Here is a 26156-nt window from a genome sequence, read left to right on the forward strand (position 1 = left end):
TTTTCCCTTTTACAGGGAGAAAAGCAGCTGGGGGTATGATTTTGAGTGGAAAAATAATTTGAGTTTAAAAGGTTAAGCACCACCAGTTGTCTTGCTTAAGACAGTTGGCTCCCCTAGCAACTTTTCATTTAAAAAAACAAAAGTTGGATCAAAGTTCGATACAACTGCGTGATCATGTGTAATTTGGCCCTTCGTCCACTGGTTTATGCAACTGCAAAAGTGGTACAATGTTGATAAATCTGGTTTTAAGATGAGAAATGTCAAATTGGGCAATAGCAATTTTTCCTAGAGCAATGGAAAAAACACCACAAGCTACTCACTAAATCTATCAATATGATACTGTGCACACCCTGTCCCTCCGCAAGGTGTAAATTTCTAATGCAGTGAGTACTGAAGTGTTGGAAGAGGCCCAAATGCCACCTAATCTAATCTTTCTGAAAGGAAGAACTGCTAATTCACTAATACACCCAGTTCCAGTTCCAGTTCACAACATCCCCTAAGCAAAAGGGATGTGGGAGAAAAGTGCTTCAAAGACTAGAGACGGGCCATGGCTTTTAAGCCAGATGAAAATTATACTAGAGACGGGCCATGGCTTTTAAGCCAGATGAAAATTATATGATAGTGGCATCTTTGGTATAGATGCTTGTTTCTCTGTGCTATGTTGTCACACATCTGGTCAAACAGGTTTTGTGACTTATGTATAAAAACACAACCCCGTGGACAGAGGTGATCGCAGGGTGTGTGTGTGCACTATGGTCAACAGGGCCTCTGTCATACCACTTTAGGCTTAATTGTAAAAATAAATACATGCTACAACTCTCATCTTTGCCCAGTCAAGCTGGTGAATCAAATGGTAAACAAGGAGAGAGGTTCCTACACCCACGCCTCCAGCCTGTCTAATCCATTTGAGGGAGGCCCCTTTTCTGTCCCATGATGGCTTTGGAGCTCTGAGGATGACCTGAACTCAAGCACTGTGGTTGCTAAAAGAAATGTTTAAAGGATAACCACAACTTGCCACAAGGAGAAGCCAAGAAAGCATCCCAGAATAGCAAGCCATGATCCTTCAGACACTGTGTGGAGTTATCCAGTGCTTGGTGGACCCATGGGACTCTTCTTATACTTGGTTGGATCCAGGTTACTTAATGATGATGTTATCACTGGGTACTGTGGAGCCATTGGGAGACCATATTGGCTGGCCAGGGCAGCTGATCGGGAGAGGGTGGAGCCAGCAGAGGTGTCTGGCTGAGGAAAACTGCAGGGACTGACAGGGAAGGAGAGGACAGGTGAGTAGAGGCTTTGAGGAACGGGAGAGGCAAATAGACAAGCAGGATATGGGGAGGGGGGTACAAGATGGAGAGTGGCCAGAAGGTCGTAGTGGTTGTGAGAGAGGGAAGATAAGGAGAGGAGGAGAAAAGGAGAGGTAGGAAAAGCAAAAGAAGGGGCAGAAGGAGTGGAGCAATGAGGAGGGGCTAGATGATAAAGGAGCTAGGCAAGGGGAAGGTAGCAGAACCTTGCCACTCGCAGGAACAGATTATAGGTTTATCCCATGATTAAAGGCACTGGGGTCTGGCTGTGGTGACCCCCAAAGTCACTGGCATCATACTAAAAGAAGTACTTGTTGGGCCTGGCCATTCCTCCCAGGCAAGCCTCCCTACCCTGGGGAGAGTTTTTCTGAGTGAGCACTCCAGGAAAAGCCCCCAGTGTCAGGAACTAGGGAGTTCAGAGATCTAACTCAAGAGTGACATTGATATGAATCACAAGTGCAATAAAGGCCACTTGCAGCATAGTCCAAGTATAACATGGTTGCTAGTCCTGGGATGACGAGTCCAACTTGCTGTACCCCATCCCTTTGATGCTGAGTTCCCCCTGTGGGAGGAGGTGGAGGGACAGAGGCTCAACACTCTGACTCTCCAAGTATGGATTGGCCTGTTTGCCATGGACTGTTTCATCTGATAAACAGGTTACCACATCAGTAGGAGTATTGGGTATCGAGGCATGCAGCTTTTTAAGAGGAAAGGCATGAGTGACATTAGCTGTGCAGTCTGGACACTACGTCCCCACCCTAAATCTCCACTCAGCCCATAGTTTTCGGCTGGTATGATCGACCATATTGATATGGACAGAACCATCAATTACATTGCACAACCAAAGATGTTAATCCTGCTTTCCAAATCTATTTTAATTCCTACAGCTCCTCCAGGTGCCTGTGGAAAAGTCAGCAGTGGTGCATTCTTTTAAAAAAAAACAAAAATTCCAAGGAGAGCAGTAGTTATAGGGTTAGTGTCATCATCTCATTTTATTAATTATCATTTCAGAAGCCAACAGCCACCAGTTGTTGCTCAATACCAGAACTAGTTTTATGAGTGGCCACCAAGGGCAGTTGTACAGAAGAAGTTGGCAGGCGAGAAGGTGTTTGGAGAACAGTGTGGAAAATAGGAAGAAGTTCAGGCACATGGGCAATCTTGCACCATTCTGTGCTTGAAGTCAAAACTGCGCATGAGGATGGGATGGTTTGGAGTCTTCCCTGTCGCCAGCGTGTGGTAGTGGAAGGCTTTGGGCTGAGAGCTTCTAGCTGCTCATGCTCACAAAGTACAAAAGAGCTTCATTCTAAAAAAGGGAACTTCTTGCATGTGTGAGCATTGCATTAGGCACTAATGCATTAGGCTGGGGCCACATGCTGCCGTCAAAAGTGGTGCCATCTGTTCTAGGAAGCATGGGGCTGCTAGTGAAAACAGCAGCCTCATGTTGATTCCCACGACGGTAAAATCTGCTAACACTTACCCTGTGTCGTGATACTAGTGCAATCTGCACTTCTCTGCCACCTGTATCACAAGTCAGTGATATGGATTACGAGCAAGGAGGTGCACCAAGAAATACCACTGGGGTGTGCTGAAAGTTGTACTAGATGGCTGTCCAAGTATGGATTGGACTGTTTGCCATGGTCCATTTCACCTGATAAACCTAATACATGGTGACATTTTCAGCATTATCCCCATGAAGTGGTGGTAGTCTTTAAAAAAAACAAAAAAAACATTTGTTCTACCCTAAAACAGATGTTTTTCCTAACCTGTTGCACCCCTACCCCAATCATTACTCAGCAGCCTTGTTGTGAACTTCCACAACAATGGCAATTGCTCTGATTTCTGATCTGGGTAACTTCTGGGCATGGTTCCAGATCTGGGAAGGGATCAAGGCCTGGGAAGGTCTTGTTGCACATGGATGTGTTGCATGTGCATGAAGTGCCTAGTTCGGTCCCCTTCTCCAATTAACAGCAGGTATTTGAGGTCCACCAAAAGTTACTTCCAAAGTTACTTCCAAAGTAACTTACTAAGTTCCACTTAGTAAGTGAAGTTACTTCCAAAGTTCCACTGGAAGTAACAGGCAATCGCATCATTGCCAGTTACTTCTGGGTTGGGAGGCTAGATGTGATGCAATAAACACCAGTAAGAAACTCAGGTGGACGGGAAGGCTTTTTTTGAGCACAGAAAAGCATGCTTTGGAGTCTTGCTGTCAGGCAGCAGGGGTCCAGGGCTCCTGCAAATGCCATCAGACACCACCTCTAGTACCACTAGTTGAGAAACATTATTTTAAACTCAAGTGGACATTTGTTGCACCCCATTGCTGTCCCTCCCACTAACCTGCTTACTTAGTGGTAAGATCAGAATGGATGGACGTCAGTAGTGTTTGGAAAAGCATATTTTTCCAGCACTCCTGTTGTTTGCTTTACAGCAGCTGCAGCATGCCAGATTCCAGAGACAGGAGGGGGAGACTTTCCACCCTCTTGCAACCATTGGAGTGGCAAAGAAGGTGGGTGGATGGCAGAAGACACTACTTTTTCTCCATCTCAGATGGAAACCTTGAGCCAGGCTGGCCGTGTATTTGCAACGAGCCAAGTACTGTAAATTTGCAAGATGTTTATTTCCAAGCCAAGAAATGAAGAATTCAGCAAAATTGCTCTTTCTGTGTCCTGGGTCAACACCACAACTGAGAAGGTGGCACTGCCCCATAACTGGCAAATCTCCCCCTCTCTGGAAACTTGGAATCTGATGGCTTTATAGCAGAGTTTAATTTGACTACACTTGGAGAACCAGAGTCGTTCTACTGGCATCTTTAGCCAACAGAAATAATCTGGATGTTTTTGTTTCATATGCTGCCCTTTTGGAATGGGAATCTGGAATGAGATCTTTTCACAAGGAGGTGGCTGGACTGATGAGAGTGTCCCAGCCATTAAAGCCCAGGAATGGGAGCGGTCAAGCACTTGATTGTTCTGTTAGCCCCACCAAGACATAACTGAGTTAGGTTTTTGAAAAGTTACCCACAGTTTCACTTGAAAGGAAAACGGGGATCTGGTCAAAGTTATAAGAAACAGCGACACATATATATCATTCCAGGCCACATCCTTCTTCTGGCTTCTGTACGCAACATGGGTGTAATATACACAGCTGTAGATAAGCCTTGTAAGTGGGAAGCCCTTATTGCTGCCTGATCACTGTTGAAGGTGTTAATTTGTGTTGCAAAATTCTGCCTCCAGTCCACTATTTAGAGAATTAAGTGCCTCCTCTGCCCCAGAATGCGGAGGTTCGCCTACAGATGGCCTTCATAGAAGTGAAAGGCATATTTTTGACCCCTCCCCAGTATATGCTTTTTATAGAATGTATTACGGGGGGGGGGGGGTGTCTCCCCCATCTTTTGTACTGTGTAAATGGGTTTCTTAAAATTCGTTTACGCAGTTATCAGCCCCTTGAATTCACTTCAACAGCTCGTTTTTTTGCACCATAGAAGGTGAGCCAAGGTTTTGGAGTGAGCAGGAAGATCCAGGGAATAGAATTAACCCTGATCTCAACAGCTGGTTTAGGGGAGGTTTTTAGGGAAACTGCTTGTCCAAGACAGCATATTGCTTCCAGTCCTGGAATTTCAAATTTCATGTCCTTGCAAACCTGGATTCTGATGTATGAATAAGCCTAGCACTAGAGCTGGCCCCAAAAATAATGCTTAGCAAACGTGCCTGGAATTTCACATAAGAATTAACTGTTACGATCAGGATATGTTCCTTAATGGGAGATCTCCCTGGGAGGTGGAAAGGCCTTCCATATGATGGGAGAGTAGAGATGTAAGGTGACCCATTCCTTCCTCTTTTCAGATATGTGGTCATTGATTAAAATTAAAAAGGCAGAGTGTCATGGCAGCTTCTGTGTGAGATGGGGATACAAGCTGAGTCAGAGGTTGCAGTGAGAACTACGGGTGACAGCAAATCAAAATTTGAAGCACCTTGGGATACAAGGCTGGGAAACTGAGCTAGCTGCTACTACTTGTAAGAGATGATCTGCTATCTACCTCAACTTGCACATTTTGGTGAACAAAATGGATACTAAAGGATGCCATAAGGTTCCAGTGCTCTGTCCCCCGCAGAAATTCAATTCTTGGGTAGCACTGCACCTCTGGAACGTCTTGCCACTTGAAAGTGGGGCATGAGAGCACTGTGACTAATTGTTCTCCCCAAAGCTTTTTTAGTAGCCAAGTTGTGGTCCCGTAATTGCATGCTGCATGATGAAGGCCTTTCTTTTTGTTGATATGAGTATCGACAGAGGAGAAAATATTCCTGAGTTCTCTAAGCATTCATAATTGTACTAGTCCCTCTTATTCTCCTGCTTGCCCTTTTCATACTAAATCCTGAAACTCTTCACTGTATCTTCATAGTAAAGTTCACCAAGCACTTGAGCATCTTGGTTATCCTGGTGCATCTTTTTCAGAACCTCCTTTTTATTAGAAGCAGGTGACCAGATCATCCATGTACATTGTTCTGTATGTGCTGTGTCACAAATTCCCATAATGGCACCACCATGCTTGCTATCCTTTGCTGCTGGGAGAGACCATGAAGGCCATAACATGGGCTAAAAATGGGTGTTCTCTCTCTACTGCAAAGTTCAATACCGAAAGAGTTGGCACATGTGACTGACTGATAGTTCAGGAGGAAGAATGTCGGGGAGTGCAAACTGCCTCTGTTGGTTTGTTTATATGCAGTATAGGAGCTTCACTGCAGTTGCAAGAGTTGGATATTAATCCAAGTTTGCGCAACATGTCACCTGTCAAGGCAAATGCAACTGACCAGCCTGACAAGCATTGCGCACCTTGGCAAGGCCAGGGATTGTTGGTGCATGTCAACAAAAGTAAGATTACTATTTCTGGTAGGTACATCATGTTCATTCTCCAAAGAACAACCTGTACCAGTGGTGTTCCAGGTGATGTGCACGGAGGGATAACATCACTACTAGCCAAAATTTTTAAAATCTTGGTGTTTTCTAATAATACCTTCATGTTATAGATCATTGGATGGGTAATTTCACGAGAAATGCAATGAAACAAACCATGTTGAAATATCTCTATTCTGTCTAAAGTTATAGCCAAAAAAACCAGTTGGGCAGGGCAATGGTGCATCACCACACCCACCACCCAGGACATTGCGCCGCCCACTGCATGGAAGGAGGTCCATCATGGGGCTGATGCGCTGGCCCCACACACTGGGTGATGCAAACTCTAGTGATACCGCTGACCTGTACAGAATTTGCCCAAGAGTGTCTTCAGGAATGAAAGATATGACTGAAACATGCTGAAATTCCTTGCTTCTTCTGAGTAATGGTTATTATAGGATAAGAACCCTGCTAAAGTAACTCCTGATTCTTGATTGTTGGATGCTGGGTGTTGCAAGTTGGGTGATCCTGCCCTGCTAGGTGGAGATACTGATGTGGCTTATGTCAGGTTACACGCTCCCTGAAGGATCAAGTGAATTCTTGGGGATGCTCCTTAACCCAATGTTGTTCCTGCATGTCTTAGGTGACTGCTGGGCCCAGGAGTGCCTCTTACCAGCTTCATCCGAATGCCACTAATGGCCCTGTCTGAATAATGGCCCTATCTGAAAAGTTCAGACCTGGCTTCAGTCATCCACACATCGCTTTACAGTTGTCCAGTCTGGATGTAGAATCGGTGTTCTTGGAACTATCATTGAAGATGATTTGGATACTTCCGTTGTTAGAAATTGCCACCACTAGCGTGCTATTGGGGGCAGGACAGATTGGAACATCTGTCTTGCTTGGCCTAGCTGCATTGGTTACTGCTGTGCCTCTTAAGCTCAAGTCAAAGTGTTAGTTTAATCTTTAAAGCCTTGTATGTTCTGGGATCAGGTTACTTTAAGGACCACCTTCTCTCATATGAACCTGTCTTGAGCCTTAAGATCAGTCTGCTCTGTGGTTTGCCACCGATTGAAATCCAATTGGCAGCTACCAAGCACGGGGCCTTTTCGGTGGCATCCCCCTTCCTGTGGAATTTTCTTCCAAGAGAGGGACTCTCAGCTCCCTTTTTATTGGTTTTATAGAAAACATATTAAGATCGATCTTTGTATTCCAAAAGGCTTTTGTTTCTGTGGGTTGATATTTGGGTTTTGGTACCTTTTTGGGTTGGGTTGAACTTTGGGTTTAATTATTTACTGTATTTTAATCACCTCAAAAGTTGAGGTAATGTCCAGTCAAGCTGAAGAACATAACTGGGGGAGGGTGAGGGGGGGGGTGCAAGTTCGGCACATTTCACATGCCCCTTTTGCTCTTTAAAAAAAATCTCCCTTTCCTTTTCTGTTTTGCTTAAACACAGGGAATTGTGATCACCGTGTCTAGTTTGACCCTAGGACTGTATTTCTGTTAGGCCCTACTGGAGAGGTTAGCTAGGATTAAAGTTTTGAGAGGTTATGAAACACTTGTGCAATTTGCATAAGTCTTTGGTTGGCTGCAGTGTTTAGAGCAGAGCTCCCTGCATCAGAAATCCATCCAAATGAACAGTATTCATCTCTCATACTCCAAATTGATAGCCTGAACTTTGATCTCCACCACAACAGCTATTTCTCGGCATTGTCTCCAATCCAAACTTTGAAACCCCAGCCTAAGGAAATCCATTCAGGCTGTCTTTGTTCGGGAGGCACAGTGACAGGTTGTAAAACCAGTGGGTCGAGTATCTCCACAGCACATATCTCCTGAGCTCCACTTCTCTGTACTCCCTCGCTGGTGCAAGAGTATATATGTGCATTGTACTGCAGTGTCCGTTAAGCAAAATTCCACTTGTAAATTTTTTTAAAAGACCATAAAAGCCTGCTGAAAGAGGTTGTTAATTTTTATAGCTTGATCTCATTCTCTTTGTGTGTGTCTGTGTTTTTAGAGCCTTTCAAATAAACCTCCAAGGGCTGTTAGAGTTCCAGCATAATCCCAGGAGTCTCTGCAAGGCAACTGTTCATGAATGGGGATGAAAAAAGAGCTCTGAATATCTGACCACAGATGCTGATCTGATTAGTGATCTGATTCACGTACTGGATAGGAAGGTGCACAGAGAGATGTTCTTGGTGGTTATTGCACACATTGTGAAATGCACGCCCGCTCTCCTTAAAGCTGCACATGTTCCTGATGTACAGACCTGCAAACAAGTCTCTTTTTCTTTCTCCACCTTTCTAAACAGCAAGGTTCACATAGCAATGACAAAAATATGTAAAAATATTTATTTTCACATTTTTATACTGCCCTTCCTCCAAAGAGCTCAGGGTGGTCTACACAGCTGCTCTCCTTCTTTTGTCCTCACAACAACCCTGTCAGGTAGGTGAGGCTGAGAGAAAGTGACTGGCCCAAGGTCACCCAGGAAGCTTCATGGCTGTGGGGGGATTCGAACCTGGCTCTTCCAGGTCTAAGTTCACTTCCCAAACCACTACAACACTCTGGCTCTCAGGGAGAGCCAATATTGCCCTGCTGTTCCTTTTCCATATGCATGAGAAAGGAGGAATTCAGTAAATCAGGAACCTGTGCAGACAAAAAGTACATATGAACTATCATCTGTTAAAACAGGCAGACTACCATGTCAGTTCCAAGACAGTAAATAAATTGTATCTGGCTGGACCCCCAGAAAAACTTACAGAATAAATGCTTATAAAAAGGGGGGGATTATAACCTACAGTTATAATAGGTTATAGACCTATTTCTATAATAGGTTATAGAAATAGACCAGGGGTGTCCAAACATTTTGGCAGGAGGGCCACATCATCTCTCTGACACTGTGTCCAGGGGCTGAATTAATTTACATTTCAAATTTGAATAAATTTACATAAATGAATATATTAGAGATTGAACTTATATGAATGAATGAAGGTCTTGCAGTAGCTCAAGGCCTATAAAAGGCCTTGCACAAAGCAAGGTCAGCCTTTCCTTCACTGCCACTGCTGCATCACAGATGTGAAACAGCAAGTAGTGGAGGGAGCTCTTGTCCCACAGCTCAGGTGAGAAGTTGAACAGTCGTCCTCTTGCTGACAGCAGTTGCATTGGGCCAGCACGGGCTCCAAAAAGTCTCTAGAGGGCCAGAGACACATTGGGGACTGGGGGCTCCCTGAGGGCCTGATTGAGAGCACCTGAGGGCCGCAAGTGGGTTTGGGCACCCCTGAAATAGACTGATCTGTGGACATGTTAGAAAACCCTTGCTGGCTCAATCAGCCTAATCCTTTGTTAGCTCAGAATAGGAGAATCTATAAATAGTGGTAGAAATTGTGCCTGGCTTGAAGCCCAGCTGTGCAGATAGCAGTTCTCAGACAGGCCAGATGTTTCAGATCTAAGATTACATGAAGCTTGAAGGACATAGCAGCTGCAGAAAGCAAGCAGGCAGGCTCAGTCACTCAATAAATGGACAGCAACAATGCAAATGACAGAGCTGCAGCCTCCAGAACCGTTCAGGCCCAAGTTCAGTTTAATTGAGAATGTCCAGTGGCCACGCTATCAAATGATACAACCTGGTTTTTTTTGTTGGGACTCATTAGCTGCAGAGAACAAATGATCAGTCCTTTTGCAGATGAGAGCCCTGGGAAAACTCCTACTTGTGGGAGGAAGACACGTGGGAGAGCACCAGCTGCAACTCCATTGTACGCAAATCGGACAGAACATGCTGTTTCTCTTGGTAGGACTCTTGAAAAGAATGCTGAGATTATGACCATTGGGATCCTTCAGTCTCAGGAGACTATGGTATTGCGCTCTGAAAAGTGGTTCTGGAACAGTGTCTAGTGTGGCTGGAGAGGCCAATTCAGGAGTGACAATCCCTTCCACACTGGGAGCAAATGTAGTCTGTCCCTGGTGTGTCGCTCTGGCTGTGGGCCTTCCTTCTTTGCATCTTTGCCTCAGTCTGTTGGGCAAGTGCCTCTTCAAACTGGAGAGGCCATGCTGCACAGCCTGCCTCCAAGTGGGCCGCTCAGAGGCCAAGGTTTCCCATCTGTTGAGGTCCATTCCTAAGGCCTTCAGATCCCTCTTGCAGATGTCCTTGTATCGCAGCTGTGGTCTACCTGTAGGGCGCTTTCCTTGCACGAGTTCTCCATAGAGGAGATCCTTTGGGATCCGACCATCGCCCATTCTCACGACATGACCAAGCCAACGCAGGCATCTCTGTTTCAGCAGTGCATACATGCTAGGGATTCCAGCTCGTTCCAGGACTGTGTTGTTTGGAACTTTGTCCTGCCAGGTGATACCAGGGATGCGTCAGAGGCAGTGCATGTGGAAAGCATTCAATTTCCTCTCCTGTTGTGAGCGAAGTAGCAGCATGACTTGCTGCAGTACAAGACGCAAGCTCTGTAGAGCTGGATCTTGGTATGTTCCATCAGCTTCTTGTTGGACTCTCTTTGTGAGTCTGGAAAACGTGGTAGCTGCTTTACCAATGCGTTTGTTTAGCTTGGTATCGAGAGAAAGAGTGTTGGAGATCGTTGAGCCAAGGTACACAAAGTCATGGACAACCTCCAGTTCATGCGCAGAGATTGTAATGCAGGGAGGTGAGTCCACATCCTGAACCATGACCTATGTTTTCTTCAGGCTGATTTGTCAGTCCAAAGTCTTGGCAGGCCTTGCTAAAACGATCCATGAGCTGCTGGAGATCTTTGGCAGAGTGGGTAGTGACAGCTGCATCGTCGGCAAAGAGGAAGTCACGCAGACATTTCAGCTGGACTTTGGACTTTGCTGTCAGTCTGGAGAGGCTGAAGAGCTTTCCGTCTGATCTGGTCTGGAGATAGATGCCTTCTGTTGCAGTTCCAAAGGCATGCTTCAGCAGGACAGCGAAGAAAATCCCAAACAAGGTCGGAGCAAGAACACAGCCCTGCTTCACTCCGCTTCAGATGTCAAAGGGGTCTGATGTGGAGCCATCAAAGACTACAGTGCCCTTCATGTCCTCGTGGAAGGACCTGATGATGCTGAGGAGCCTGGGTGGACATCCAGTCTTGGGGAGAATCTTGAAGGGGCCTTCCCTGCTGACCAGGTTGAAAGCCTTCGTGAGATCTATGAAGGCTATGAAGAGTGACTGTCGTTGTTTCCTGCATTTCTCCTGCAGTTGTCTAAGGGAGAATACCATATCAGTGGTGGACCTGTTGGCTCGGAATCCGCACTGCGATTCTGGATAGACACTCTCTGCAAGTACCTGGAGCCTCTTTAGTGCAACTTGGGCAAACAGCTTTCCTACATCGCTAAGGAGAGAGATACCGCGGTAGTTGTTGCAGTCACCCCTGTCACCTTTGTTCTTGTACAGCGTGATGTTTGCATCCCTCATGGCCTGTGGTACTCCACCTTCTCTCCAGTAGAGACAGAGTATTTCATGCAGCTCAGTGGCAATGATCTCTTTGCAGCACTTTAGGACCTCAGCAGGGATGCTGTTTTTCCCAGGTGCCTTGCCAGAGGCAAGGGAGTCCAGGGCCACGTGAAGTTCTTCTAGGGTTGGTTCACTGTCAAGCTTCACCAACAAAGGCAGGCACTCAGTGTTGTTCAGTGCTTCTTCAGTAACTACATTTTCTCTGGAATACAGCTCAGAGTAGTGCTGCACCCAGCATTCCATCTACTGCAACCGGTCCTGGATGACCTCGCCTGTGGCAGACTTCAGAGGGGCAATTCTCTTCGGTGTTGGACCTAGGGCCTGCTTGATACTATCATACATTCCCTTGATGTTGCCTGTGTCAGCTGCTATCTGTATCTGGGAACAGAGTTGGAGCCAGTAGTCGTTAGCACATCTCCTGGCAATCTGCTGGACTTTGCTGCGAGCAGCTCAGAGGACCTTGCAGGTTGTGCTCACAGCAGGCTTTGTATGCTGCTAAAGTTCTCCTCTTTTCCTCAATGACTGGTGTCAACTCCTCAGAGTGGGCTTCAAACCAGTCTGCCGTCTTGTTGATCTTCTTGCTGAATACAGACAAGGCAGAATTGTAAACAGCATTCTTGAAATGTTCCCATCTGTTGGATGCATTTGCATCGGCCAGGCCTGGAAGAATTTCCTCAAGCGCTCGTGCAAATTCCTCCACTTTTCCCTGATCCCGGGTCTTGCTGGTGTCAATGCGAGGTCTTCCTTCCTTTTTCATGTGATGCAGTCGCTTTGTTCGCAGTTTCACTCTGCTGCACACCAGGGAGTGGTCAGTGTCACAGGCAGCATCCTGACAATTGCGTGTGATCTTGATGCTGGGAAGGCTGGAGCATCTGGTGAGAATCAGGTCGAGCTGGTGCCAGTGCTTTGATCGTGGGTGTCTCCAAGAGACTGGGTTGGGGCTTCATGTTGAAGAACGTGTTGCTGACACAGAGACTATGATGGCAGCAAAACTCTAGCAGGTGTTGGCCATTTTTGTTCATCTTCCCAGTGCTGAACTGACCTAAGCAAGTGGGCCACAAACTGTGATCAGCACCAATTCTAGCATTGAAGTTGCCAAGGATGAACAATGACTCTTTCTCGGGGACTTTCTTGATAGTGGTGGCCAGGTCGTCGTAGAATTTGTCTTTATCTTCTGCTGGAGATGGCAGAGTCAGTTCATATGCACTGATGAGAGTGACATGTCCTGCTGATGAGTGGAGCTGCAGGGACAAAATTCTTTCACTTTACGCAGTAGGTGGGATGATGGATTCCAGCAGGGTATTTCTGACCGCAAAGCCAACGCCATGTTCCCTGGTCTCGTTTGGTGGTTTTCCCTGCCAGAAAAATGAGAAATTTCTCTCCTTGACAGATCCTGAATCTGGCAGCCTTGTCTCTTGAAGGGCAATGATGTCCATCTGCAGTCTGCTCAGCTCCATGTCGATGACAGCGGTTTTGCGTGCGTCATCTCTTTCTTGTAGGTCATCAGAAAAGCCAGGTGTCATTGTCCTAACATTCCAGGTGCCCAGCTTTAGGGCAGGAGTTTTCTGTTTTCTGTTGCCTGGTGCAGAGTTGTCGATCCGCTTGTTGGTTTTCACCCTAAACCCCACGCACCCCGTGAGGTTAACAGACCGTGGCGAGATTATGAGAAGCACTTCAAATATGCAAAAGCGCCCTATAAATGTCAAGTGGTGATGGTGTTGTGAATGAAAGGGCAGGAACAAGGGTGTTTTGCTGATATCTTGCAAAACTGCCTCTCAAAACCCATGTGTTCCAGCTACCCTTTTTAAACAGGGATAGTTCTTAGCTTCTTGAAGACACTGGTGAAACACTGTCCTTTCCCTATATACATGCATTAGTCCTCTGGTCTAAGTCTCTAGAGGAGGGGTTGATATGCAGCGGGTTATATCCAGAGCAAGTGAGTCTTGTCTAAGCACCATGGAAATTAATGAGATAATTTGGCTGTGACTAACTCAAGTTCTAGCAGTTTTGGTGGTGCTTAGTCAGGGCTTGCTTTCTTTGGACACAACCCTTTGAGACTAGTGTGTGTACATGAAAATGGACATGTAATGCCAGCACACTGTTCATCTTCCATCATCTCCTTCCTGGACGGTAGATATTGCTGCCTGTGTTTGGATTTGCAGCAATTCTATAGTTAGTATACTATAGGTCTGTCTGTTGTGAGAGCTGTGGTCTATTTCCTGACATCTGCGTCAGAAGCCAGTGCAGGATGGTCTGTTGCAGAGCAAGCAAATGCAGTAGCTGGAGCGATATGCAAGAGGGGTGGGATGGGGAGTGCTTAGGCAATGTGCCTTGGTCTGAGAATAGTGGGCCTTACGTGTACACAAGGATGCCCCCCCCCCATCTTCATCTGTGCAATGTTGAAGTGTGGAATCCTCAACCTGACCAAGGGAATGCAGGGTAGAAACTTAGGGCGCAATCCTAACCAACTTTCCAGCACTGACATAAGGACAATGCAGTTTCGAGGTAAGGAAACAAACATTCCCTAACCTTGAGGAGGCCTCTGTGACTCTGCAGGATGCATCACAACTGCAGGATGCAGCACATGCCCCATTGGCACAGCTCATATACTACTGTTGCATCACTGCAGTGTGCTAAGCAAGAGAGGGAACTACAAGAAGACCATCTGACCTGCAATAAGGCCTGCCTACTGCCCTAGTCTTGCAGCAGAGTTCCATGCAAATCTATTCAAAAGTAAGTCTCATTGTGTTCAGTGGGGCTTACTCCTAGGAAAGTCTTATCGGATTGTATCCTAGGCTAGCTCCTGTTCCTGCCATTGCTGTGTTTGGACCTTTTGCCTTGTCTCCTTTATACAGAATCAGAACATTGGTCCATCATTTCAGTATTGTCTATGTTGCCTAGAGTGTCTTTCCAGAGCCTTTTCCAGCCCTATCTAGATGCCAGGAATTAAGCCCAGGATCCTACTTGCGCAAAACCTGTGCTCTGCCATTCAGCCATAGCCCCCGCCATCATGTTTCATTGTGCCTAGGTTAACTTTGCCTTGATAACATCACCTTGTAGCACAGTCCTGTGCCAAGTTGCATAGAAGCAAGTCCCACTGTGTTCAGAGGGCTTACTCTCATGGAGGCGTGTGTAGGCTTGTAGCCTCAGGCTGCAATCCTAACCACACGTTCCTGACAGTAAGCCCCATTGAACAAAATGGGACTTACTTCTGTGTAGACCTGGTTAGGATTGTGCCCTTAGTCTCCTAACTTAGGAGGGCCTAAGTAAAGCTGACAATCTACAGAGCTGCGCGTATGTTGGAATGTTAACAAAATATCAAAAGGTTGCAGCAGGAAAATATAGCTTGTGTTAATACATAAATTGTGCAAATGTATGGACATGTGCTTATTTTGTATATGCTGGTTGTGGAGGGGAGCACGGAGACTTGTAAGACAGCAGAACCCTTGTCCTTCTGACTGGTGGGAAATTGATCTGGCCTCATTGGGCTTCTGAGATTTCACCAGGCATTGGCCACAAGCTTTCAAGCCTGTCTTCATGGTTGTGCCAGCTAGAATGTAAGTGGACGTTCTAAAGATACTGAATTTGGCACCCAACACTGTGTTCCATGTTTGTGCAGCCAAACGCATAGATCTTTGTTTATGCCTGGCTCGTATGTTGAAGCCTGCATTGAAAATTTAGGCCTGTCATGGAGCTTTGAACGTAGGGGAAGCCAGTCACATCTCTTGATTTGTGCTAGCCAGGCAAACCTGCCAAGCAAGGATCCCCAGATTCTCCTTTCTGCATGAACATTCAGAATCTATGGATAGGCACAAATCTCCCTTTTGGGGAGAGACCGAGAATGCAGGCTTATGTGGGTCTCTTCATTTATTCCCATTTCTGTTTCTTTGTGGGAACAATGGGACACAAGTGGGTCCTGAGGGTTTGGTCTGAGCCAGGCTACTTGATTCAGCCACCGTGGTGTAACAAAGGAGGTCTCGGCCTGGTGAGTGCCTGGATGGGTGACTGCCAGGGAACTCTGTGTACACTGCTGTTCTTTCCAGGATAGAGCAATGATGGCTTATGCATGTAATAATGTTGTAAGTGTGAAAGAGAGAGTGCATACTTGCTGACATGTGTGAGTTGTATATCCTCCTAACTTGGTTTTATTGCTCTGTGTTCCATTCCAGGGGTGCCAAGCAGAAGAAATGAATGTGGGCACAGCTCACAGTGAAGTGAACCCCAATACCCGGGTCATGAACAGCCGGGGCATCTGGCTGTCTTATGTCTTGGGAATTGGCCTGCTGCACGTGGTCCTTCTCAGCATCCCCTTCTTCAGTGTCCCGGTGGTCTGGACTCTCACCAACCTCATTCACAACATGGTATGAGAGCCTCACTTATTGAATTCCAGGGTTTGGTGTTGTAGGCTGATGGAGAATGGGAGCGGGAGAACCAAGTCAGGGAGAACCACCTCAGAGCCCAATCCTGTCAAACTTACCAATGCTAATGCAGCTGTGCCAACAGGGCAACTGGGGGGGGCAGTCATAGAGGCCTCTTCAATAAGAACAGCCCCACTGGATCAGACCATAGGCCCATCTAATCCAGCTTCCTGTATCTCACAGTGGCCCACCAAATGCCCCAGGGAGCACCAGATAACAATCTGCCATTGTGCTAACCAGATAACAGGGAGCACACCAGATAACAAGAGACCTCATCCTGGTGCCCTCCCTTGCATCTGGCATTCTGACATAGCCCATTTCTAAAATCAGGAGGTTGCACATACACATCATGGCTTGTACCCCATAATGGATTTTTCCTCCAGAAACTTGTCCAATCCCCTTTTAAAGGCATCCAGGCCAGATGCCGTCACCACATCCTGTGACAAGGAGGTCCACAGAACAACCACATGCTGAGTAAAGAAATAGTTTCTTTTGTCTGTCCTAACCCTCCCAACACTCAATTTTAGTGGATGTCCCCTGGTTCTGGTGTTATGTGAGGGTGTAAAGAGCATCTCCCTATCCACTTTATCCTTCCCATACATAATTTTGTATGTCTCAATCATGTCCCCCCTCAGGCGTCTCTTTTCTAGGCTGAAGAGGCCCAAACGCCATAGCCTTTCCTCATAAGGAAGGTGCCCCAGCCCCGTAATCATCTTAGTCACTCTCTTTTCCACCTTTTCCATTTCCACTATGTCCTTTTTGAGATGTGGCGACCAGAACTGGACACAATACTCCAGGTGTGACCTTACCATCGATTTGTACAACGGCATTATAATATTAGCTGTTTTATTCTCAATACCTTTTCTAATGATCCCAAGCATGGAATTGGCCTTCTTTACTGCCGCCACACATTGGGTCGACACTTTCATCGACCTGTCCATCACCACCCCAAGATCTCTCTCCTGATCTGTCACAGACAGCTCAGAACCCATCAGCCTATATCTAAAGTTTTGATTTTTTGCCCCAATGTGCATGACTTTACACTTACTGACATTGAAGCGCATCTGCCATTTTGTTGCCCATTCTGCCAGTCTGGAGAGATCCTTCCGGAGCTCCTCACAATCACTTCTGGTCTTCACCACTCAGAAAAGTTTGGTGTCATCCGCAAACTTAGCCACCTTACTGCTCAACCCTGTCTCCAGGTCATTTATGTAGAGGTTGAAAAGCACCGGGCCCAGGACAGATCCTTGGGGCACACTGTTTTTCACCTCTCTCCATTGTGAAAATTGCCCATTGCCACCCACTCTTTGTTTCCTGGTATTCAACCAGTTCTCAATCCACGAGAGGACCTGCCCTCTAATTCCCTGACTGTGGACTGTGGAGTTTTTTCAGTAGCCTTTGGTGAGGGACCGTGTCGAACGCCTTCTGAAAGTCCAGATATATAATGTCCATGGGTTCTCCCGCATCCACATACCTGTTGACCTTTTCAAAGAATTCTCAAAGGTTTGTGAGGCAAGACTTACCCTTACAGAAGTCATGCTGATTCTCCCTCAGCAAGGCCTGTTCGTCTATGTGTTTTGAGATTCTATCTTTGATGAGGCATTCCACCATCTTACTTGGTATAGATGTTATGCTGACCGGCCTATAGTTTCCCGGGTCCCCCCCTCCTTCCCTTTTTAAAGATTAGTATGACGTTTGCTTTCCTCCAATTCTCTGGTAATTTATAGGGTCATTTGTTCCCTTACCTCTGGGCAGCAATGAAGCTGCATCATTGCTGGAAAGCTGTATAGGATTGGACCCTCAGTCTGTTTCATATGCTCCTTAAACCGATGGGAAGGAATTTGGGAGGCAAGACAGTCTGCTGTGGTCAAGTAAGCTGAGCAGTTTGGTCAGTCTCCAAAGACGCCGCATTTCTAAAGCAAGAGAAAATGTAGATTTACACCTCACACTGGTCTGTTTACCTGGCAGGAACGGAAGACACTGTTTTTCGTGAGGTAAAAAAAAATAAATCTTGATTCTCATTCACTGGTTCACCAAACCGTTGAAATACTTTTTTGTATATTCCCCCTCATTCTTGCAATTACTATCTTTTTCATAATCCGTTTAACAAATTTTATTTATTCGTTTTTCACATTTTTAAACTGCCCTTCCTACAAGGAGCTCAGGGTGGTGTAAATTATTCCTTCCTTCCTTCTTTTCTTTTTCCTCACAACAACCCTGTGGGGTAGGTTAGGCTGAGAGATAGTGGCAGGAACAAAGTCACCCAGGAAGCTTCATAAGTGAGTAGGATTTGAACCTGATATTTTAGGTCTAAGTCCAACGCCAGAACCACTATTCTGTCGTCTTCTTCCTCCTCCCCCCCCCCTTTGAGGTGTTGCTCACACCTACAAAGTCAGCATCTACTTTGGTGCAAATTTTGGGATTATATGGGCATGGTCGGGGACCCTCCATTATCAAAATGAAAAGAAGATATCAGTTGTTATGGGTAGAAGAGAAAGTGCACAAGTAAACAGTACAACATGCAAGGCTCATAAATTAGCTTAGATGAGGGTCACAAGGGAAATGCATTACAAATAGCATGTTGGGGGTTAACAGCATGTTGTTGCCAACTGCCTTAGCCAAAGCTTTCTTCTCTCTGGTTTTGTAATACGAGCACATCAGCCAGCCCCTAGGATGATCCATATCTCAGGCTGCCAGCTCCCTCGGTTCTCTATACTGCAGGGTCAAATATGCAGACGCTACCTCAGTGCAGACGTGGCAGCCTGCTGGCGGCTGCCCTCTGCTCGCAGTGATGTGTGTCTCTGTGCCTAACCAGAGGTGAGGAATTAAGCTCTCTGGCCGCTGACCCGAGCTGCTCAGCCGGCAATTAAGACTTCACTTTGTAGCCGTAAAACAACCAGGAGTGACAACGGTGCCATGTGGGTTCCTTTCTCCCTGCTCGGTTTCATCTGTCATGGCACGGTACTGCTTCTATCCCAAGGCTGCTAGAAGAATATTTAGCACAGAGGTGTGTCCTTTGCTCCCATGAAATTCAGAAGCATAGTTTGCAATGGCAAAGGTCATTGCTAACTTCGCCTGCTGGGTGTGCTGGCACAGCCGTGACCTGTTGCCTCGAAGCTGTTGGCTGGCTGCCCCCCCCCCCTGTGTCACAGTCAGCACTGTGTTCTCTCTGCTGTGTTCGCTGGCAGTATTGCACAAGCGGGAGGGGGGGAGAGAATTTACCATGGCTTGTACATGTGTTGCCTGGTCAAACAGGTGCTTGTCATGTGTGACTGACACTATTTTCTGTCTAGGGGTGATATCCATGTTCATCTGTGGAGTGTCCAGCATCAAGCACATACTCTAATATTCCCTTGAGTCCCTGACTGAACAGAGAGAGGATCTTCCTCTTGAGTCCTGGTTGCATTTTCATGTGCCTGATGCTGTCTCAGTTTCTGAAGCCCTGCTTGCTACCCTGCCAAAGGCACAACAGCTCCCCTGGTGGCACAATGCTTGAATGTTCCATTTCACTTGCAACTCTGGAAGTAGTGTACTGTCTGGAGTAGTGGTTCTCAAACTCTTAGCACCAGGACCCACTTTTTAGAATAAGAATCTGTCAGTACCCACTGGAAGTGATGTCATCACTGGAAGTGACATCATCAAGCAGGAAATGTTTTAACAATTCTAGGCTGCAATCCTACCCACACTTACCCAGGAGTAAGTCCAACTTGCTATCATTGTTAAAAGCATATACATAGTAGCCTGTTAAAAGTACAGACGTGTCACATTTTCCCAAATGCAGTCACATACCATCAAGTCTAGCATATCAAAAATAAAATATTGAAATGAATGGGGACCCACCTGAAATTGGCTCACAACCCCACCTAGTGGGTCTTGACCCAAAGTTTGAGAAACACTGGTTTGGAGTGCAGTACACTGTTCTCTTGAATCAGGCTTGTTGTTGTTGTTATGTGCTGCAGCTTTCTCTACCTCCCCACCATGTTTTTGGAGTTCTTGGAACCGACAATATTCCTATTTCAGGTGCTGCTCTTTGTGAACCTCAGCCATGCTTTGTAGGGCTTTTCTAGGTTGTCAGTTTGTAAAAGAATGATTTTAACAATAAAATCAATAAGGATGATAAAATAATAATTTTAACAATAATTAACATTTATGTTGTGCCTTTGGAGTGCTTAAAGTACCTTGCATACGTTCTCAGTAATCTTTACAACAGCCCTGTAAGAGTGTCTGCTGTATCTAAGCCTAAGTGTACATAAAACATTTTATTTATTTGCCTTATTTATACCACCCTTCCTACAAGGAGCTCAGGGTGGTGTACATAGTTCTTCCCCTCCTTTTGTCCTCGCAATATCCCTGTGAGGTAGGTGCGGCTGAGGGATAGTGAGTGGCCCAAGATATTTTGCATAGTATTTGCTCAATATTTTGCATATTATCCACCAGTGCCTCTGCTCCCCAACTTTTCTGCTGTCTCTCCCTTTTGTCAGTTTTAGATTGTGAGCTCCAAGGGCCAGAGATCTACTTTCTCATTGTGTGCAAAGCACCGTGAGCATAGATGGTGCTGTGTGTAAAGAATAAAAAAGATATGTCAGTTAACTTATTTTCCATGCGGTTGGTGTGGGGTCAAAGCTGAAAAACAGCAATCCGGTGCATATGCAATAAAATCCCACACAGAAAGCAGTTCTGCATTATTCAATTCCTTCATAAGAACATAAGAAGAGCCCCACTGAATCAGGCCAAAGGCCCATCTAGTCCAGGTTCTTGTATCTCACAGTGGTCCACCAAATGCTTCAGGGTACACACTAAACAACAGACACAACTTGCGTCCTGGTGCCCTCCCCTGCATCTGGTAATCAGAGGCAGCCTACCTCTACCTTGCACATACCTACCGTGACTTGTAACCTGTGATGAACTTTTCCTCCAGAAATTTGTCCAATCCCCTCTTAAAGGCATTCAGGCAAGATGCCATCACTACATCCTGTGGCAAGGAGTTCCAAATTACACGCTGGGTAAAGGAATATTTTCTTTTGTCTGTCCTAACTCTCCCAACACTCAGTTTTCATGGATGTCCCCGGTTCTGGTGCTATGTGAGAGGGAAGAGAGCATCTCTCTATCCGCTCTATCCAGCCTCTGCATAATTTTGTATGACTCAATTATGTCCCCCCTCTTTTCTAGACTGAAGTGGTCCAAACACTGTAGCCTTTCCTCATAGGGAAAGTTCCCCAGTCCAGTAATCATTTTGGTTGATTCTTCTGCAACTTTTCCATTTCCACTATATCCAGAACTGGACGCAATACTCCAGGTGTAGCCTTATCATCGATTTATACATCCATTTGTCTCCTTAACCTAACATTTCCAAGCAATACAGCGGAGAGAGCGCAACAAAGAACAAAGCTCCTTCATGCTGCCCTGCACAACCCTGTGATTTGTGTTTTCTTACAGAGCATGTATATTTTCTTACACACCGTGAAAGGAACGCCATTTGAGACTCCAGATCAGGGGAAGGCCCGGCTACTCACTCACTGGGAGCAGATGGACTATGGGGTGCAGTTCACTGCTTCCCGCAAGTTCCTGACCATCACACCAATTATACTGTGAGTTCTTAAGTTGTGCCAGGGACTGTGAAGTTTTATTTCTATGCTTACTAATGCCATAGTTTACCCTGAATTAATAACAGGAAAGGGTCAAGAGTTTTTGGGCCTCTGGCAACGTTTCATGGCTGAGCGGGGATTTGAACCTGGATCTTCTAGGTCTAACTTCCAAACCACTGCATCATTCTGGCTCTCATAGCAGCAGCTTGTAGGTGAAATTGGAACCATCAAGCCTCTCCTCTCTTGAACAAGAAATCAAGCAGGATTTCTGTTCCTGCTATTTGCTCCTGTATTGACCAGAAAAAATATCTCTGTATTTTGTTGTGCTAGAAAAAGCTGGTGGAAGAGGTCACAAAGCAAGCATCAAGTTGTGCTGAAGTCGGCTACCCAAAGGAGGGAATTCCTAGACAGCTAGAAATTCCTTAGTGTGACTATTGTCTGTAGGCCCTCATTTCCCTACAAGCCCAGCTTTTCCACTGCCATGCCAACAGCTGTGGGTGAGGGATAGTGATGCTGGGCTCTCTGCATGGCTGGAAGCCATCAGTAAGTACCTCTTAGCAGCTGCCCGAAGAGCTTTTAAGCATCTTCCATGTGGCACTTGGCTATCTGGTCCCAGGACATATTCCGAGGGTGTGAAATACCACCACTTTGCTGAAGGTAAGCAGGTCTAAGTTTGGTCAGTGCCTGAATGGGAGATTACAGGTGAAGATGTACGTAGCCTTTCCACTGGGGAAGAAGGATATAAATGAAAATAAATATGTCTTCAATCTCAAGATATTGGGTTAGCTGAGATTAGTCTGTGCCGTTGACTTCTCTTTTTCTTTTCCTTTGCAGTTACTTCCTTACCAGCTTCTACACTAAATACGACCGGATACACTTCATCATCAACACAATCTCCTTGATGAGCGTCTTGATCCCCAAACTGCCCCAACTGCATGGAGTTCGCATCTTTGGGATCAATAAGTACTGAGTTCTGCTGGTCTTTCTCTAAGTGAGCTGTAGGAGGCCAGGCTGAGAACCCCATTTCCTTAGTTCTGGCTGCCTCTTTGGGATACAGTTCCGCGACGGCCATTTTTCAATGGGCACATCTTGCACAGGATTCCGAGATTCAACGAAACTCAGCAGCTCCACAGGAGGCCTGAATCCTGGATAGAGTTTAGCTTGTAGAGAGACCAGGGAGAGCTAAATTGTATTATTTTTCTTTTCCTCTTGAGAATCTGAACATAGATACAGACAACACTGAGGTTTCAAAGGTACTTGTAGTGTTATCTCTGGGTAGGAAAGACATCCAGCCCAGAAAGCTGAACAGGTATAGAAAGGTAGGGGCCTGTTACAGGGTGACGTTTAGGATTTTAGCAAATGCACTTTAACATAAATCTATCCCTTTGGGGTTTTTTGACTTGCTTGTTGAAAAGGGCTATATCGGAACATTTTTAGGATGTGCATTAGGAGTTAGGTAGGCAGATTTCCCTTGATTTGGAAACCTTAGTTGATTATTTATAAATATCTTTAATTATGTGCTACACAGATGGGAATTGCATTCCTTCTGCAGGGTCATGAACTACTTTCCAGTTACAACTGCTATTTGGAATTCTTTTTTTAAAGTTTTTGCTATTTTACTATCTTACGGTTAGGAGAGTGGGGTGCCCCACTTGGGGGAAGTACTTGGATATTAAAACACATCTGGAGTGAGGAGGAGGAGGAAGTTCTTGGCACACATGTAAACCAAAAGTGTTGCAATGGGTACCACCATGAGACAGATACAATTGCCACCCTTTTTGCAGTGTCCTCCTCGATGGAGAGCCAGTGGCAAGTCTCTTGAAGCACAGTTTGCTTGCTGTTGATGCTTCATGACGGTAGAGAAGACCCAAGGGAGGAGGAGGCCATTTCAGATCTCTCTGTTGGAAATCCAACAGCAGTCAGTCAATGAGGTTCAGCCCCAGTATTGTTGAGCATCACTGATTCATGGCAGCGCTGGGTTCAAAGAGAACTATACCCTGTCTCCCCTTGTGATGTCGGACTAAGATCATGCATTTCTTTCCTTAGCACCCACCTTCTGTGTGGTTGAAAGGGAATGAGCATATTTGGCATAAATGCGCATTGTGCCTGTATTGCTCTCCATTCTCTAGGACCTGGCTAGTTAGTATAGGCTGGAAAGGGGTGCTTCCTACTGTCCTGTTTTCTAAACAGCAATGGGGGTTCAGCATAGCGAGGAGAAAGACAGGATTCTCTTTTGCTGATGCACCAATAGATGGATTCTTCTGCTTTGGCAACTTTGAGTAGGATGGGGAAAGACTAAAGTAGAATTCTGCCAGTCACAGTTTGTTGTCACGTGCGACTAACAACTCTTTTAAAATGCAGGCTGCAGTTCAATCATCCGAACGTCTGCAAAGATGTTTACATGAAGTTTTGATAATCGAGATCTTGGACAAACAATAATAATAATAATACAGGTATTTCTATACCGCCTTTCTAGGTCCTCAGATTTCTCCTCGGACTTTATTCAAGGCGGTTTACATGGGCAGGCAATTTAAATTCCCTTAGGGATTTTTACAATTAGAAAGGTTCTATCTTTCAAGAAACCACAACAATCAGATGTTTCGTTCTTGATCTGGCCTCCATCCTCCCACGCTCAGAGCAGATGGAATTACTCGGCTCAGCTTGTCAGCTGCTTCAAGGTCGCACGGTGCCGGTGGCCTCGAACTGGCGACCTTTGGATGTTATCTTCAGGCAAATGGAGGCTCAACCCTCTAGACCAGACCTCCTGTTGTTCCCTGTTCATGAAGGAAGAGCCTAGTAAGAAAAGTGTGAAAACCAATCGCTGGCTCAATGAGACTCAATGAGAATGCCCACAAATTGCTAGGTGGGGAGGAGTGTCATAATGGAAATAAACAGGGCTCAGTTGAGCCCGTTCTAGCATTTACTTGTAACATCTAACAATCTAAGGCTGCCATTCAGTAGCGTCACTAGGATTCGCGTCACCCAGTGCAGGAGGCCTGCGCGTCACCCCATGCAGTGGGCGGGGCAACACCCCAGGTGGTGGGCGTGGTGATGTGCCATCGCCCCACCCCCACTGGTTTTTTGGCTGTACCTTTTGTTGGAAAACAGATATTTCAATGTGGTTTGTTTCATTGCATTCTGCATGAAATTACACATTGATTGATATATAACATGATGGGATTATTCCTCCAGACTCTGATTTTAGTGATTTTGAAAACTTGTAGAGTCACACACACACCCTTGTCAACTTACTAACACCTTATTGCAGCAGTTCTCAAATTTTTAGCACTGGGACCCGCTTTTTAGAATGACAATCTGTCCAGGACCCATTGGAAGTGATGTCATGGCCAGAAGTGACTTCATCAAGCAAATTAAAATAAATAATTATAAATAATTAATTGAAATAAAAGAAATAATTAAATAAGGGGGAGCCAGTCTTGTTTCACCAAGTGAATCTACTCTGAAGTAAGTCCTATTGTGGTCAATGGGGCTTACTCTCAGGAAAGTGTGGGTGGGATTGCAGCCTGTGAGCCCAATCCTATGCGTGTCTACTCTGAAGTAAGTCCCATAGTGGTCAATGGAGCTTACTCTGTAGTCTGCCTGCAACAACAACCCCCCAAAAAGTATCAGTGAGATTTCCAGCCCTCCCAGTGCCCAATTTAAAATTCTTCTATTTCAGGCACATCAAGATAAAGACCCACCTGGCTTTGCAAGTGCAAAATAGAAAACTTTCCCTTTACCATTCAAGCCTCTTTTTTTGTCCTTTTTAGTGGGGGGGGGGCTCCCTTCTGGAACATATGTTGAGCTTCAGTTCCATTGGATCGGGACCCTTCTGGTGTCCTCACTTTCCCCTTTGCCTGGCCTGACCACCAGACAAGGCTCGTCTGCCTACTCAGGAGTAAACGCAACCGTGAGGCTGCTTTACTTTCCACAGGGCTGGGAGGGAGGGACCTCCATCTCCCTTTGTGTTTTTGGGGGCTGCATTCATTGGATCAGGACCATTCTGACGTCCTTGGAGTCCTCTCAGCCTGCCCTGAGTCCTCTCAGTCCTTGCCTGGACTAAGACGAGTTCACCTACTCACGAGTAAACGTGGCCACATGGCTCCATTTTGGGCTCCCTCCTCAAGCTGGGAGGGAGGCAGGAAACTCCTTCTCATGTTTTGGGGGGCTGCATTCATTGAATTAGGACCATTCTGGTGTCGTTGGATTCCTCTCAGCCTGCCCTTTCCGACAGACTATGGCACATATGCCTACTCGCGAGTAAATGCGCGATACAGCTCACTTGCACTTTCCATAGGGCTCCATGCATTTTTTCTTTCCAGTTTTTTGGCCATAACTTTTGAATGAAAGGAGCTATTTCAATTCTGTTTTTTTTGCGTTGCACTCTGCAGGCCATTCTGCATCCAACGGTGTATGGCACGACAGGGTAGCTCTGCAAACCGTGAAGTTAGCTTGTCCTCCCCCAGGGCGCATCACCCCCTGCACGTCACCCAGTGCGGCCCGCACCCCCTAGCGATGC

At 46.0% G+C, this 26156-nt stretch overlaps 1 protein-coding gene across 1 annotated transcript in view; it reads left to right on the forward strand.

Annotated features, from left to right (window-relative positions):
• The window catches only part of ORMDL3 (ORMDL sphingolipid biosynthesis regulator 3), a 31860-nt gene extending 6487 nt beyond the window's left edge, over positions 1–25373 (forward strand). The window contains exons 2-4 of the mRNA XM_066628292.1: positions 15804–15995; positions 21489–21640; positions 22472–25373. Coding sequence (XP_066484389.1) covers positions 15822–15995; positions 21489–21640; positions 22472–22607 — 462 coding nt within the window. The 5' untranslated portion in view covers positions 15804–15821 and the 3' untranslated portion in view covers positions 22608–25373. The remainder of the gene's footprint in view (positions 1–15803; positions 15996–21488; positions 21641–22471) is intronic.
• The last annotated feature ends 783 nt before the right edge of the window (positions 25374–26156 follow it).

The sequence above is a fragment of the Tiliqua scincoides genome, chromosome 5 (assembly GCF_035046505.1).
Source record: "Tiliqua scincoides isolate rTilSci1 chromosome 5, rTilSci1.hap2, whole genome shotgun sequence".
NCBI classification, from domain to species: domain Eukaryota; kingdom Metazoa; phylum Chordata; class Lepidosauria; order Squamata; family Scincidae; genus Tiliqua; species Tiliqua scincoides.